At 47.7% G+C, this 17,088-nt stretch overlaps 1 protein-coding gene across 1 annotated transcript in view; it reads right to left on the bottom strand.

Moving 5' to 3' along the window:
- TMEM131L (transmembrane 131 like) overlaps nucleotides 1–16,213 on the bottom strand; it is a 203,978-nt gene extending 187,765 nt beyond the window's left edge. The window contains exons 1-3 of the mRNA XM_069744093.1: nucleotides 16,047–16,213; nucleotides 14,586–14,656; nucleotides 527–570 (exon numbers count right to left, since the gene is read on the bottom strand). Of these exons, the coding sequence (XP_069600194.1) occupies nucleotides 527–570; nucleotides 14,586–14,656; nucleotides 16,047–16,164 (233 nt within the window). The 5' untranslated portion in view covers nucleotides 16,165–16,213. The remainder of the gene's footprint in view (nucleotides 1–526; nucleotides 571–14,585; nucleotides 14,657–16,046) is intronic.
- Nucleotides 16,214–17,088: the final 875 nt, after the last annotated feature.

The raw sequence follows: 17,088 nt of genomic DNA, 5'->3' as shown, positions 1-17,088 counted from the left end.
AGCACAGGCACTCGATCCAAGAGATCTGCACACCTTCATACACACAGACAAGTGGGAGACAAGCGGCTCTCATTTTACAAAACGAACCACACCCAGGGATGGGGATATGGTGAACAGCCATCTCTCCCAACTCTTCAGCTGCTTGCAATCAACCTGTCATGGCTGATTAACCCCAGGTTTATCTCCCATCCACTAGGTGTCCGACAGCCACCTTACTCTATATTATTTATATATACTTTTTTTTTTGTGAAACCATCAGAAAGTCTCGCAAGAAGGCCTGCTGGTACTTTAATATGCAGACACTATTGTTTACATGCAGCATATTAATAGTAACTGGTCAAGAATATCCTATTGAGTGAAGGTGCCAGGATGTGGACATTGTTTTCACGTGAGACATGATTATAACAGGAATGGATTGTTACAGGAAACATGGATCACTAGACTTCCATTCTTCCTGCCTTCCACTTATGGACCCAATACGTGACTGCATCGTCATTTTTCATATACGCAACACAGGATTACTTACTTCTGTTCTTGCAAATGTTCCCCTGTATGCTGATCTGAATCAGCCTATAAAAAACAAAAACATAGGTTAGGAAATTATACAGAATCATAAAGCAAAAAACACACACACACAACAAAAGCACAACACTGAAATAAGAGATTATCGAAATACTAATTAAATATTCTATATAAAATAAGAATGTATTCAGAAACTGATAAATATTACAATGAATGAAAACACGGATTACTTAGGGTATGTGCACACGGTGCGGATTTTGCTGCGGATCCGCAGTGGGTTTGGCCCTGCGGATCCGCAGCAGTTTTCCATGCGTCGTACAGTACCACGTAAACCTATAAAAAACAAAATCCGCAGTGCACATGCTGTGGAAAAAAACGCGCGGAAACGCTGTGGTTTATATACTGCAGCTTGTCAATTCTTTGTGCGGATTCTGCAGCGGTTTACACCTGTTCCTCAATGGGAATCCACAGGTGAAATCTGCACAAAAAATGCTGGAAATCCGTGGTAAATCCACGGGTAATCCGCAGACAAAAAAGTCCACACAGGAATACGCAACGTGTGCACATACTCTTATAGGTCATAAACCGCAGTCATACAAGGCACTACACCTGTCTTTTGAAAACAAGGGTAAAAAGTAGAGGTAATATTTGTTGGCTCTTTGAAAGAGTGGCCTTAGGGTATCCTAGGCTTTGGGGCCTATAGGAAGTCTGTAGCAGTCATAATTATTTTAGAAAACATTAGTCATATAGTTACCATCAGCCCACACTTTAGATAATCATAACGGTACTTAAAAATCAAACAAAATAAAACAGGTCTCCAAGATCAAACTTAAAAAAAAAAAATAAGTCTCCAAGGTCTACCGTCATCTATACCACCTTCTGCCTCTGACTATTCTTTCAAGCTGGCTTAAAAGGTGGCCAAACCTGCTGCCATCTGCCGATAGGATCATCTGACAGGGTTTAAGGGACTTCCATACTATTCCACTGTAAGGAGAAGAACACAGCTAGGCGTGCTTCCTCTGTGACGGGTCCGGAACCATTGGGGCTGTCACCTATGTTACAGGGGGGAAGCTTAAGGCTGCCGTCACATTAGCAGTATTTGGTCAGTATTTTACATCAGTATTTGTAAGCCAAAACCAGGAGTGGGTGATAAATACAGAAGTGGTGACATGTTTCTATTATACTTTTCCTCTGATTGTTCCACTCCTGGTTTTGGCTTACAAATACTGATGTAAAATACTGACCAAATACTGCTAGTGTGATGGCAGCCTAAGGCTTGTTGCGTTCGGCGGGCATGTCAAAATGCCGCACGGGGATGTATCCGCATACAAACCATGACCATGTATGTCTCTGCATACACAATGTTAAAGATAGGTACGCAGGACGCATGCGGACCTGAAGGTAAGAATTGTGCAGCCCTACGCTGTGTACACAAACGCTAGTATGAAACCGGCATTGTGTCACTGGACTTTAAGTCTATAAATGCATTGCGCGAAGGACTTGGGATGACGTCGCGGTCACGCGACTGACGCCACAAAGGTCCTTCGCGCAAAGCATCCCTGGCAACGGCACATACCGGGAGCGCCACTGACGAGATTGGGGGCTGTCGGAAGGTGAGAATAAGCATTTTTTTTTTTTTTTTTTTTTAACATTCTATCTTTTACGACTGATGCTGCATAGGCACTATGCTTGACAAATGTGACCAACCTGTCAATCACTTTTCCAAGCGATGCTTCAAATCGCTTGGAAAACGCAAGCATTCTGCAAGCTCAAAACGCTTGCGGTTTGCAGGAAAACGCATTTGAATTCCACATGCGTTTTACCCACGGCAGGGAGATTGGAAATGCTGCGGACATTTCCACAGCATTTCTGCAACGTGGGCACATAGCCTAATCACCAATCATTGTCATGAAGACTATAAAATACTGCAGTCAGTATCAATACTTATTGTCACAGCTTCTTCTTGCACATGAATCTGGCCATGTCCTACACTTGTGACTGAACACTTGGCATTGTTATTATTTGCAGAATCTACTGTACAGCTCTTCTTCGGTTGAGTTGTTTGAATGTTTTTGGACTCTTAGAGGGCTGCGAAGTCAGTAAGTCAAACCACGGACTGACTCCACAGCACTGGTCACTACTGAGCATGCACATAAAGTGCAGCACAGATTCATCTCAACTAAAAGCCGAGATCCTGAGATCACAAACAGAAGAGACATTTATAGGACATTTCATAACTTTGCCAAAATATTAAGAAAACATTTACAGCACATCCTGCATTGCACTACTGTACCCAATGTATTACCGTATACATTTTAGGAGTCAGTCCATTTTATACCGACTCCAATCCATCAAAATGGACACAGACTCAGACTCCACAACCCTACTTAGCAAAGATGGTTGTTCAGGAAAGCTCAGTAAAGGTATAGTGAGGAGTATTCAACATAAGATTATATACTTTGGAAGGAAAAAAAGGAAGTAGTTTAACAACAAAATGTTAATAGGAAACCTACAATGCTTCTGGTTTCTACACTCACAGGAAGTGGCTTCTCATTTTAAGCAAGTATTGAGATAAGACACAGAAGTCTGAAGATTGACATAACTATGTAATCTATTGGGTGATCTGCTCGGCAAGACGTGGGAATTAACGTCAGAAGAGTAAACCACGGACTGAAAAGTTGGGTACAAGAACCAAAACTATGTCGTTTGGTGAAGAGTTCACAAACAACTGGGTAAACTGCCTCTACAAGGAGCTTAGTGAAACACTTTTTTCTTAAAAGGGGCTGTCACTCAGGCTCCTTCATTCTAGAAACAGCAAAAGTAGCAGACATCTATCACTAAGACATGGAAGCCACATCCGAGAAAATATACAAGAAACTTATCACCCACTCCCAGTGTAGGCGACAAGTAGATAATCGTTATTGCCCATCCTCCTAGACCATACCAGTCCACAGAACGTGGAGTGCACAGTTTGCATGGATTGATAGCCATGCATGTGTTCCACTACTCCAGTCATTGGCTATGGGTTTGCCAGAGATAGCAGGGCACCCTACTCTAAGGCTGTGTGCACACGATGCAGATTTGGTGCAGAAAAATCTGCTGCAGTTCTGCACTAAATCTGCATCTCCTGGCAGAATCTGCAGGTGCGTTTTTTATGCGTTTTTTTCAGTGCAGTTTTGGTGCAGATTTGAAGTGCGTTTTTTGTGCGTTTATGCGTTTTTTCATGCTAAATTAATAAAGTTAAAAAAAAAAAAATTGTCCATGTCATGATGTCATTTCCTAGTCCTAACCCTAGCCATAACCCTAACCCTAGCCCTAACCCTAGACCTAACCCTAGACCTAACCCTAGACCTAACCCTAGACCTAACCCTAGCCCTAACCCTAGCCCTAACCCTAGACCTAACCCTAGACCTAACCCTAGACCTAACCCTAGACCTAACCCTAACCCTAGCGGGGAAAAAAAAATTCTTTATTTTTTTATTGTTCCTACCTATGGGGGTGACATTTACTATTTTTTTTATTTTGATCACTGAGATATAACCCATCTCATTGATCAAAATGCACTTTGGAACGAATCTGCCGGCCGATTCGGCGGGCGCACTGCGCATGCGCCCGCCATTTTGGAAGATGGCGGCGCCCAGGGAGAAGACGGACGGACCCCGGGAGGAACGGTAAGTATGATGAGGTGGGGGGGATCGGAGCATGGTGGATCGGGCACGGGGGGGTGGATCGAACACCGGGGGGGTGGATCGGAGCACGGGGGGGGGGGCGGTGGATCGGAGCACGGGGGGGTGGATCGGAGCACGGGGGGGTGGATCAGAGCACGGGGGGGTGATTGGAGCACGGGGGTGAGCGGACAAGAGCACGGGGGGAGCGGAGCACAGGACGGAGGGGAGCCGGAGCAGTGTACCGGACAGATCGGTGGCTTGGGGGGGGATCGGTGGGGTGGGGGCACATGTTATATGTTGTATGTAATATGTGTGTTTGTTTTTAACCCATTGTAGTCAGTCGCCTGACGATGGGACAACTCTCCCATCATCACATTTCGATGGGAGAAGTAGTCCCACCCGACGAATGACTACAATGAGTCACTACTGACAGAGAGACAGACACACAGACCGACACACACACACACACACACACACACAGACACTACATACCATTTCCACCATGCGCTTCACATCGATCCCCATCCGACGGTGCGACTCCATTTTCACTACACTCCGCCCACACACTTCCTCCACATCACTGACGTCACTTCCGTCTGCTGCGGTTTTGACACCCAAATCCGCATAAAATCTGCAGATGGTTTTTACATCTGCAGTTTTTATGCGGATTTGACCCACAAAATGGGAGCCTATGGGTGCAGAAACGCTGCAGAACTGCACAAAAGAAGTGACATGCACTTCTTTGAAATCTGCAGCGTTTCTGCACGGATTTTTCTGCACCATGTGCACAGCTTTTTTTTTTTTCTATTGATTTTCATTGAATTGTAACTCACAGTGCAGTTCTGTAGCATTTCTGCTGCAGAAAAAAACGCTGCAGAACTGCACTAAATCTGCCCTAAGGGTATGTGCACACGATGCAGTGTGGGCGGAGTGTAGTGAAAATGGAGTCGCACCGTCGGATGGGGATCGATGTGAAGCGCATGGTGGAAATGGTATGTAGTGTCTGTGTGTGTGTGTCGGTCTGTGTGTGTGTGTGTCGGTCTCTTTCAGTAGTGACTCACTGTAGTCATTCGTTGGGTGGGACTACTTCTCCCATCGAAATGTGATGATGGGAGAGTTGTCCCATCGTCAGGCGACTGACTACAATGGGTTAAAAACACAAACACACATATTACATACAACATATAACATGTGCCCCCACCCCACCGATCCCCCCCAAGCCACCGATCTGTCCGGTACACTGCTCCGGCTCCCCTCCGTCCTGTGCTCCGCTCCCCCTGTGCTCTTGTCCGCTCAGCTCACCCCCGTGCTCCAATCACCCCCCCGTGCTCTGATCCACCCCCCCGTGCTCCAATCCACCCCCCCGTGCGCTCCGATCCACCCCCCCGTGCCCGATCCACCCCACCCCCCGCGCTCCGATCCACCCCCCATGCTCCGATCCCCACCCCGTGCCCCCCCCCCCCCCACCTCATCATACTTACCGTTCCTCCCGGGGTCCGTCCGTCTTCTCCCTGGGCGCCGCCATCTTCCAAAATAAAAAAAAATAGTAAATGACCCCCCCCCCCCCCTTTGTCACCCCCATAGGTAGGAACTATAAAAAAAAAAGATTTTTTTTTTTTTCTTCCACTAAGGTAGGGTTAGGTCTAGGGTTAGGTCTAGGGTTAGGTCTAGGGTTAGGTCTAGGGTTAGGTCTAGGGTTAGGTCTAGGGTTAGGTCTAGGGTTAGGTCTAGGGTTAGGTCTAGGGTTAGGTCTAGGGTTAGGTCTAGGGTTAGGTCTAGGGTTAGGTCTAGGGTTAGGTCTAGGGTTAGGTCTAGGGTTAGGTCTAGGGTTAGGTCTAGGGTTAGGTCTAGGGTTAGGTCTAGGGTTAGGTCTAGGGTTAGGGCTAGGGTTAGGGCTAGGGTTAGGGCTAGGGTTAGGGCTAGGGTTAGGGCTAGGGTTAGGGCTAGGGTTAGGGCTAGGGTTAGGTCTAGGGTTAGGGCTAGGGTTAGGGCTAGGGTTAGGGCTAGGGTTAGGGCTAGGAAATGACATCATGACATGGACAATTTTTTTTTTTTAACTATTAATTTAGCTTAAAAAACGCTTACAAAACTGCATGAAAAAACGCACAAAAAACGCACCAAAAAGCACAAAAAACGCACAAAAAACTGCACCAAAACTGCACTGAAAAAAACGCATAAAAAACGCATCAAAAACGCACAAAAAAACGCACAAAAAACGCACAAAAAAACGCACAAAAAAACGCACCTGCAGATTCTGCCAGGAGATGCAGATTTAGTGCAGAACTGCAGCAGATTTTCTGCACCAAATCTGCATCGTGTGCACACAGCCTAATACCTACGGCAGTCCCGTTGAGAATGAAGGAAGCCCCAGCACACAAGTGCACTCATTGCTCCATTCAAACAGGCCACTGGAGAGCCTGATTCGTGGGATTGGTAGCAGGCCCAGAGATGAGCTGGCTACCACCTATCCTGTGAATAGACGATAACCTGATATAAAGGGAGTAACAAAGGCTAAGGCTATGTTCAAACATTGTGTTTTTGCTGGGTTTTTTTCCAGCAAGCAAAATATGCTCTCTTGGCATCAAGAAACTTGCTTCAAAAAACAGGTTTTGCTTAGTTTTTGTAGCATTTTTTGCTTTGTTTTTTTGGGGGAGGGTACATTTGACTCTTGTGAATGCTGATAAAGTTTAGTGCATAAAAAAAATCTGATTCTACTTCATCAGGTTTTGGCACCAAAAATGGATACCTGCATTTTTTCAGCGTTTTTTGCACCACCCATTGCTCCCAATAGTTGAAAAATGTATTGCACAAAATATTGGGGGGGAAAAAAAAAACATGCATGAGATTTCTGAAAGCTCATGACTTTGCTGTTACTGTAAAATGCAGCTAAAAATTTCCATTAAAAAACGCTGAAAAAAAAACGCAATGCGTGAACATAACCTAAAAGGTTAAATAGGTGCTGTGTCCCTTCCTGTTCCCCTCCATCCATCCCTTCAGTATCTAGAGTTCCCCTTACGCTCCATGACTGGCTAGTAGACAATTGTCTCCTAACTACATTTCCCTTAGTGTCTGCAATATGGAAATGATCCAGTAATGAAGTCACTAAATCACAAGAGTCGCTATATAATTAATAATCTATAGAACGGATGCAACAAAACGTGAAATATATTTGCTGGATGAGCCTCATAAACGCCGAAATGCTACAACTGGTAACGACAATAGGGCATCATTCACCTCTAAACAAAAGGCACTTGTCAGATCGTTCCCCATCCCCCAATTACAACATCAGCAGCAGAAATCAGCTAATTCCATTAATGAGACATTAGGATGGCTGCTCGTCCTGCTGGAAAGATTTCACAAAGATTATTAAAAGCCATATCTAACATATTCAAGTAGCGCTCGGAGCCTTTTGTTCTGCCCCTCTAGCAGCCGTGCTGAATGACAATGAGCCCAGGCGTAACTCCTTGTGCTGGCATTTAGGCAGTACATCAGGGACTTCTCTTCTGCTCCTCCCTCCACTTGCTATGGGAAGGGGCATACAGTAAGCGTGCGTCTCCCTTTGTGCGACAGCTCGCGCACAATTACATGGGCACACTAATGATGATGGGGTTAGTTCCGCCACCGTGCGCACACCATGGCCACAAAATGTCATGTGCATAGACCTATATGGCGGCATGTGATACTGCAAATTGTCAACATTATAGCAGCGATCAGGGACTTGTAAAAAGACAAAGGTGCCGCCATCAGATGAGGGTCTATGTACGACTTTCCCTTCCAGTAACAAGGAGCCAGGAGAGGAGTTGTAAGAAATTGTATTATTTCAGCTTACGGCAATTAAAAGTGTATTAGCAATTAGCTAAATCCAGGATTAAAGGCCATGAAGCGTATGGGCTAAGCTTCTCCGCCCGCGTATTTCTGGCTGTCCAGCGTACATGAACTTCATTCTCTCCTGCATGGCGAGTCAGTGATACCATATTACGTCAGACACCTTCTACAAAGCAGCGACAAAACCTGCAGCTTGGAAAGTGTCGATTAGGTCACACAGCTCCTCCTGTCTCGCATCAGACAAAAGTCGCCAAGGCATTACAGAAAAAAAACCCAATGAAGTAACAGAGCCCATTCAGCGGAACTAGAAGGAACCAAGTTCTTTCTTTAACCACGCACGCGCTGAATGCCGCTGCACACAATTAAAGTAATCACACAAAAGGACATCTGCTCTGGGGGCAAGCCACAGGCCAGACCCTGCTACCTGAAACAATGACCGAGACTCGCAGAAAACACTGCTCCGCACAGAGCCAATGGCACACAAATTACAGAAGTGAATTTCTTACATGCGTGCACTCGGCAAACAGATAGCTAGTCACTACACAGGTCCCACTCCACCCTGCCGTAATCTTATCTGGCAGTGCCAAGGCGGTCGCCACGTGGTCCCACTCCCAGCTCAGGTAACACTCCATGGGCGACATCCATTTTCCATAGGGTCTGGTATGTGCACATAATAAAGGTGGAAGACTCCAAGTTATTACATATGTGTGCATAAAAATGCAATTCTTGTAAGCAGCTCCAACCTGTCGGTCTGCATTTCCTGCCTACAGGGGCTGTAGACTTTCTCACAACAATGCTATGACACTTACTACTGTGCAGAACATCTACAGATGCACCAAGTGCCGGATAAAGACCCATCCACACGGGCCGATAACGAGCGATGATAGAAAGCCACCGGCGGCTCACTGGATCAATTACAGATCATTGTATTGTACATTTCTGAAATCTTGCCTGCTTACATGTTGATAACATTTTGATATACGGAATATTGTACATCGTTTGCCGTCTTGAGTCTTCTATTCTCTTGCATACATTTTTAATTATCAGATTAGTAAACTTGCATTATTTATCCATTGTGTGTGAATCCATTTATCTTCATATCCACCATAAAGCAGCAGCACATCTTCCTGTGTAGAGGACAATATGCAGACTGTATAAGGACAGAACAATGAGATTAGTGATCATTGTCCCCCCACCCATAGAGGATGTATCGGCCTATGTGACAGCCCAAATGCAGATCAGAGCTCGTGGGGCAACTATCTGACACTGTGCACCCTCCTAAGATGAACAAGTCAGTCACGGTGGCTGATTATGACAGGACCGTCCAACAATTTAATATATATGGAGGGTGTCCCCAGATGTCAGCAGGAAGGTTGGACACGCTGGATTTCAAGATGCATGATCCTTTGTTCTCAAAAAAGCCACCATCAGATGAGCCCGGCAGGAGCTTACTCTGCTCCCCCCACTGAGATCCCACGTACACTTGATTGCTACCTTGACCATAGAACTGCATTATCAGCAATTTCCAAATATCAACTACTAGAACGGGTTGCCTTTAAGAACCTGAGAGACTCGAATTTCTCCAAGTTGCTCTGAACAGAACTCAGACACTAAATGTGAATGAAGACAGGGGGTCGGCACGTTTATTCACAGAATATATGCTCTCAAAAGTTATGTCTTAAAATCTGCCAACAGCGCTTGGAGGCTATTTGGGGGGAGTGAGAGGTTCATTAAATGGCCCCACTAAGCCACCACCTTGTTGGTATAGCAACCATTTCCTTTGTGCTAATTAGCCCCTTTATGTGGCCAGTTGATTAATCAATCTAAAATTAACTTTAAAAAGTGATTTAACTATGAAAAATAGTGGTTTTCTAGTCATTTGGGTGTCCTGCTTACCCCAGAATAATTCGCTCTCTAATCATTTAAGTCCATCCCTGTGAGCGTTGGCCATGATGTGCAAGAGTGACCTCATCACCAGCTCTCTAGAAATATTATGCCTGGTCACGATGGTCATCCTCCGTAGGAATGTGCAATGAAGCCGGGTGCACAAACCCAACTTCAACGGCACACTGTGCGTGCCCAGATAGGCAGCTTATGGGCCCGGCCTTATGTTTCCGGACACGTTTTTTAATATCTGCCATATAGATCCAGAAATATGAGCCTTTTGTGTGGTCTTTACAAGGGGGCATTCGTTGCTCACATAGTAAATATACAGAGCAGCCGAAAAGACGCACCGCCAGAGAATCCTGTGAGCAGCGCCCCTTGTAAAGATTATAAAAATTAGCAGTACGTAAAAACGCCATGTCTGGAACCACAGGGTAAATAAAAATAAATAATGAGGTGACCAGCAAAAATAAAATAAGAGCAGAGACTGATACTTTGGACCAGACAATAGTTCCTCTTTAGGGTGACGAGGGATAAGAAGGTAAGGATTAGATCTTGAGTATATTAATAACTGCCTAGCATAATAAACAGCTACCTACGGAAATATACTAAATATAGATGAGCAATTGAGTTTCCACTGCTCTGGCCCAGCATCCAGTCCGTTCCCAAAGCCATCTTTACTTCTTCACCTGACATGTTTTGTGCATTTAGCGCTCATTAGGCCCCTTAATGTAAAGACGTGATGCACGTCATGACATTGCATGAGGCCTAGTCATTAGGCCATGTGTAACGTCCTGACATCATGGGGCTTGTTCAGTGCCAGAGGGGCCCAGGATTCCAGCTACATTAATGAAGAGCAGAAGCCATGGAGGACCAGACTGGAAGCCAGCACCAGAGAAGTGAGGATCGAATCATTCATTTCTAACATTAAACATCCCCATCAGCATAGAAGAGAATCTTCATTTTAAATACCTGTGACCAAACACATAGGCAAAGTCTAGGATTACACCAGTTCTTCACGCCGCAAGTCCAGAGGCGCTGCCTGCCAACAAGTCTAAGACAAACGAGTCTATAAGTGACTAATGCGCCATTGCTTGTTTGGTGATGGCATTTGACCTGGTAATCATTTTGCCCACATAACGTGATTTACATACCAAGGTTTGTAACAAAGAAAGCTGCAAAGGGAACCGGTCACCATGAAATTCTGCCCAAACTGAAGGACCGCTGACTGGACCGAAAATCCCAGAAAGAGCAGAGGATTAAATGATGAAAGCACAGGTTATACTGAATATTTTCTCACAAAACTGTATCAGTCTCCTCAGCTGCCACTATGGTACCTGCAGATTGAATGGGCTTTTCATGGTGACAGCTTCCATTTAATGTTCTCTGCCTATTAAATGACATTATTGTTTCACAGTTGTAAAAAAGCACACACAAGCAAGCAGTGATGGGGAGGGGAAAAGAAAATGTCTCCACCTGTAAAAGAAAGCAACATTACTAGTAATGTGGATGGTTAAGAGCAACCAACACCACCGGGGTCCACGCTACCCAGTCTCCAGGTACTGGTGGCCATAAATAGCAGATACATTTCTTGGGTACCGATCCTACTGACGAACTCTGCTCTGAGGGTCTGTTCCCTCATCAAGGCTCATTTCATAAGGCAGAATTGTCTGACGGTTGGTACTGGAGTCTGGTGATAGAAGTTCATTCAAGCCAAGATCCACATGGGCTTTGCATGTCTGGACATTTCTCTTGGTAGTTTTTTTTTTTCTTCCATATTTGCAAACCATTCAACAATTACTCAGCCATTTCCCTTCCAAAAAAAATGTGTAATATATAGTATCATACAGATAAGCAGAGTCCCTGTGTCTCCAGATTATAGAGCCATAGGGACCCCATGTGCCATCTTAAAGGCCTTTAATGGGGTATTCTCAAGTTTGAATGATATCCTCTGCCCATAGGATAGCAGATAACTTCCCAATTAGGCTACTTTCACACATCAGGTTTTTTTCCCTCCAGCTCTTTTTTTGAAAAACCGGAAGCGGCGAAATCAAAAGCCGGATTGTTTTTTTTTCTCATTGAGTTGTATTAGCGCCGGATTGCGCCACATGGCCCACCGTTCCGTCCGTGTTTTTTTTCCTGGATTCGGCGAAAATTTCTATTCCGCCGTCTGGAAAAAACATCTACAGTAACATTTTTTGTGGCGAAAAAACGGAAAACACCGGATCCGGCACCACATTCTGTTTTTTTTTAATCTGAGCATGATCAGAACCAATTGGCCGGCCCCCAGGAAACATAGGTATACAATGCCAGAGAGGCCCTCTCATTACCTGCCAGCTACAGAGCCTGCCAGCAACAGAGCCACGTGTCATTCTCTGTGCAGTGATGGGGTGGATCCACAAACGCCGTTGGCTCAGATGCATAATGCGCTGCTGTTTCTCTCGCTCCTTCTCCAGAACAATAGCTTTCAAACGATTCGCCTCCACAAAATCCATGTTGATCCTTACAATATTCACAATAACGCCTTCCATCTTGCTCTCCAACCTGCTCCTCTACAACCTATCAGAGATGGGCTGTAGGAACATTGTATATATAGGTTTTCAGTAGCCAATCACATTTTGGAGCCTCCCAGGGGCGTTTTTAAAAACCGGATCTGTCAAAAACCGGATGGAAAAAACAGATGCAAAACTGATTAAACAGATCCGGTTTTTTGCCGGCTCCGCTAGTCGGATCCAGCGGAAAACTAAATCTGTTTCATCAGTTTTCCACATTTTACGCCGGATCCGTCGCAACGCCGGAATCGTCATGACTACAAAAACCTGATGTGGGAAAGTATCCTAAATGAACTGAGCCCCAGATTGATTCCGAGAGCAGAGGCACTGAAGAGACCCTGTGCGAATGGAGAGGGGGGTGATCATGTGCAGTCTCTACATTCATTCTTATGGGTGTGCAAAAGACTAGCTGAGTGCAGCGCTTGGCTATCTCCGGTGGTCACGTTAAGTATGAATGGAGCGGCAGTGTGTATGATCAACCTCAACTCCATTCACATGGGGCTCAATATGATGGGAGTACAAGCGATCAGATGCCCAGTGATCGAGAAGTTATTCCACGAAGAGGGGGATGAACGAGTATTCGCAAATTAAGATAAATGGCTTACTATTAAATTATGCTACAAATTAGAATAGAAACTCCCCTGAGGAAAAGGGCAGAGGGACTACCACCCATATACAGGGCTAAGGATTGTGTTGGCACAGAACAAAAGATAAACGTGGTAACACAGGTTTCCCGGCCTTCTACTGAATATATCGGCAATGGTTTGCTTTTAACATATCCATGGCCTACAAGAAAAACGTAGGGCTGTTTCACATATCCAGGTTTCCGTACTCAGACCATGGTGCATGGACTGGCAGTGGGTCTCCTGACCTGAATTCGGCAGCCTTATAAGTAAATATAAGGCTGTAGATCTCAGGTCAGGACCCCTGCGGCTAGCCCATGCATAGCAGACCTCAGGTCAGGAACCCTGCGGCTAGCCCATGCATAGCAGACCTCAGGTCAGGACCCCTGCAGCTAGCTCATGCATCGCAGACCGCAGGTCAGGACCCCTGCAGCTAGCCCATGCATCGTAGACCTCAGGTCAGGACCCCTAGGTTAGCCCATGCATCGCAGACCTCAGGTCAGGACCCCTGCGGCTAGCCCATGCATCGCAGACCTCAGGTCAGGACCCCTACGGCTAGCCCATGCATCGCAGACCGCAGGTCAGGACCCCCTAGGTTAGCCCATGCATCGTAGACCTCAGGTCAGGACCCCTACGGCTAGCCCATGCATCGAAGACCTCAGGTCAGGAACCCTGCGGCTAGCCCATGCATCGCAGACCTCAGGTCAGGAACCGTGCGGCCAGCCCATGCATTGCAGACCGAAACACATATGCAAGACGGCCATGCAGTAAGTTTTGGATAGTCCCAAAAGACTAGTGACATGTTAATAATAAATCCCATGTTTTTTTATTTAATCTTCATCACCATTTATGGCTGACTTCAGGAAAAGTCTTTTCTTGGGATAAGTGGCGTTTATGGCCAGGGAACCCCAACCTATCTGACCTTTGTATATCTGAAAATCAACCCTTTTATAGAAGCAAGTGAACATAAGAGTTACATGAAGGAATGTGAAGATGCCAGGAATAAAGGAACGTAGGGATTGTCCTTTGCAATGATAGTATTGTGAAGATGTAGACCTAGTGACTAACCACACACAGTAAGTAAACTATGTGGCATACTACCAAACATATTACATAGGCTTTCCTAATGTTTCAGCAGATCAGATGGCAGAAAAAACGGTTTTATTTAATTGTGCCAGCTGATCGCACTCATCTGAATATAAAGCACACCCACACCACCTCCCATATACACAAACATAGCAACTATCAACACATCGACTACAATGAAACCACAAGTGGTGACCCTGGGTGTCAGAACCTGTCCCACACACTTCCTTACATGACACTGCCACACGAGTATCCCCCTATTGTTGCCCAGAGACAGTACCTCGCGTACTGAGAGTTCATCATCACATCTAATGGACATACACTAAGGAAACCCAATACTAGCCATAAAATGACAGCTGTCAGAGAGATCACTGAACATAAGGTGATGTTGGTGTGTGAAGTACATCATTACTGCTCCATCTCACCTGATTGGGTATCATAAGCTCAGCGTCTTCTGCTTGCCACAGCTCCACCATGCTGGGGACAGGCTCGATCACTAGAGGTGGCACAAAACAATAGAACCAGGATTATTGGAGTCATCAGTACAAAAGCAAAGTAATAAAAGGCATACTCCAGTGCACACCATGATGGCAAACACCAGCAAGCCGGCCACACAACGGCGCTCTGGAAGATGGGAGACAAGGCGGCCAGACACCGAAGCCGGGCACCGGGAGACAAGGCGGCCAGACACCGAAGCCGGGCACAGGGAGACAAGGCGGCCAGACACCTAAGCCGGGCACCGGGAGACAAGGCGGCCAGACACCTAAGCCGGGCACAGGGAGACAAGGCGGCCAGACACTGAAGCCGGGCACCGGGAGACAAGGCGGCCAGACACCTAAGCCAGGCACCGGGAGACAAGGCGGCCAGACACCTAAGCCGGGCACCGGGAGACAAGGCGGCCAGACACCTAAGCCGGGCACAGGGAGACAAGGCGGCCAGACACTGAAGCCGGGCACCGGGAGACAAGGCGGCCAGACACTGAAGCCGGGCACCCGGAGAAAAGGCGGCCAGGCACAGAAGCCGGGCACAGGGAGACAAGGCGGCCAGGCACCGAAGCCGGGCACAGGGAGACAAGGCGGCCAGGCACCGAAGCCGGGCACCGGGAGACAAGGCGGCCAGACACCGAAGCCGGGCACCGGGAGACAAGGCGGCCAGACACCTAAGCCGGGCACCGGGACACAAGGCGGCCAGACACCTAAGCCAGGCACCGGGAGAAAAGGCGGCCAGACACTGAAGCCGGGCACCGGGAGACAAGGCGGTCAGATACCGAAGCCGGGCACCGGGAGACAAGCTGGTCATACACAGACACTCTGGGGCCCGGAGACAAAGCCAGTCTTACAATGGTGAGCAGATTACGCCAGTTGTCACAGAGGGATAAAGGCTGCCACACTCCGCTCCATGTGCTGGTAAAGCGGGTGCAGAATGTACTTCACTACTTGGGTTCTCACTGACATATCATTCCCATCTTCTGCCGGACGGGCAAATATAATGCCAACACCATATGATAAGAGCCAGTCTCTCCTGGTCTCCCAGCAGTGTCCAGCCAGGAGACCCATGTGCCAGGGAAGTGATGCTGGGTACACATGGTTACCAGGAGGAAGCACAATATTGACAAGTCTGGCTGCCAAACATCAGGACCCTATCCCAGGCTCAGCCCAGAAATGCCCGACACACTGGCATCATGCACGCTGCCCACAGACAAAGCCGGACTCCAGGCTCCGTGTGTCTGCAGTGAGCGGAGCACAAGCCCCTGCTATCTGCCCAGAACATCCATGCACGGAGGACAGGCCCATTTCCTCTCCTCCATAGTATCCTCCTCCTTCGCCCCAGCAGCAGGGCCCCTCGGCAGCGGCACCCACAATCTGCGCGCTGCATGCATTCCTCACCTTGTCCCCCTCCTTGTCGGAAGCAGGGCAGCAAGACGTGGAGGACCCCCAGCATAATATTGACGGCCGTGGCGCTGCAGCAGCGGCTGCCCCGGTGAGGGAGAAGCGGCCCCGCCATGCTGCTGCTCAGTGCTCGCTCGGGTGTCAGCAGCAACAGCGGAGCGGGCGGGCCCGCCGTGCACACGTGGGGCGAGGTGTGTGAACGAGGCCGGGCGGGGAGACAGAGCAGACGCTGCCACTACGAGCGTGCACCACGGGGCGGCGCTGTCCCTCCCACACACACAAAGAGAAGCGATGCCAGCCCCGAACAATGGGCACAGGGTCTGCGGCAGGCAGCAGGCGCTCCACACAAAGACGTGGCAGCACTGTGGGGCTCTGCACTCATTCCTAAGTACAGTCTGTAGGAAGGAATAGGGCGCTAGAAGTCAGGATACACGAGTATCAGCAGACTAAGTCTGCAGGAACAGGTCACCCCCAATGTCTAGTGCACCCACATATACAGTACACGGACTGCCCCCCACATACAGTACACGGACTGGCCCCATATACAGTACACGGACTGCCCCCCACATACAGTACACGGACTGCCCCCCATATACAGTACACGGACTGCCCCCATATACAGTACACGGACTGCCCCCCACATACAGTACACGGACTGCCCCCATATACAGTACACGGACTGCCCCCATATACAGTACACGGACTGCCCCCCCATATACAGTACACGGACTGCCCCCCATATAAAGTACACGGACTGCCCCCCATATACAGTACACGGACTGCCCCCCATATACAGTACACGGACTGCCCCCCACATACAGTGCACGGACTGCCCCCCCATATACAGTACACGGACTGCACCCCATATACAGTACACGGACTGCCCCCCCATATACAGTACACGGACTGCACCCCATATACAGTACACGGACTGCCCCCCACATACAGTGCACGGACTGCCCCCCCATATACAGTACACGGACTGCACCCCATATACAGTACACGGACTGCCCCCATATACAGTACACGGACTGCACCC

Source organism: Ranitomeya imitator, chromosome 1, assembly GCF_032444005.1.
Source record: "Ranitomeya imitator isolate aRanImi1 chromosome 1, aRanImi1.pri, whole genome shotgun sequence".
Taxonomy (NCBI): domain Eukaryota; kingdom Metazoa; phylum Chordata; class Amphibia; order Anura; family Dendrobatidae; genus Ranitomeya; species Ranitomeya imitator.
The sequence above is the reverse complement of the archived record's forward strand: the minus strand, read 5'-3'. Positions and strand labels throughout refer to the sequence as shown.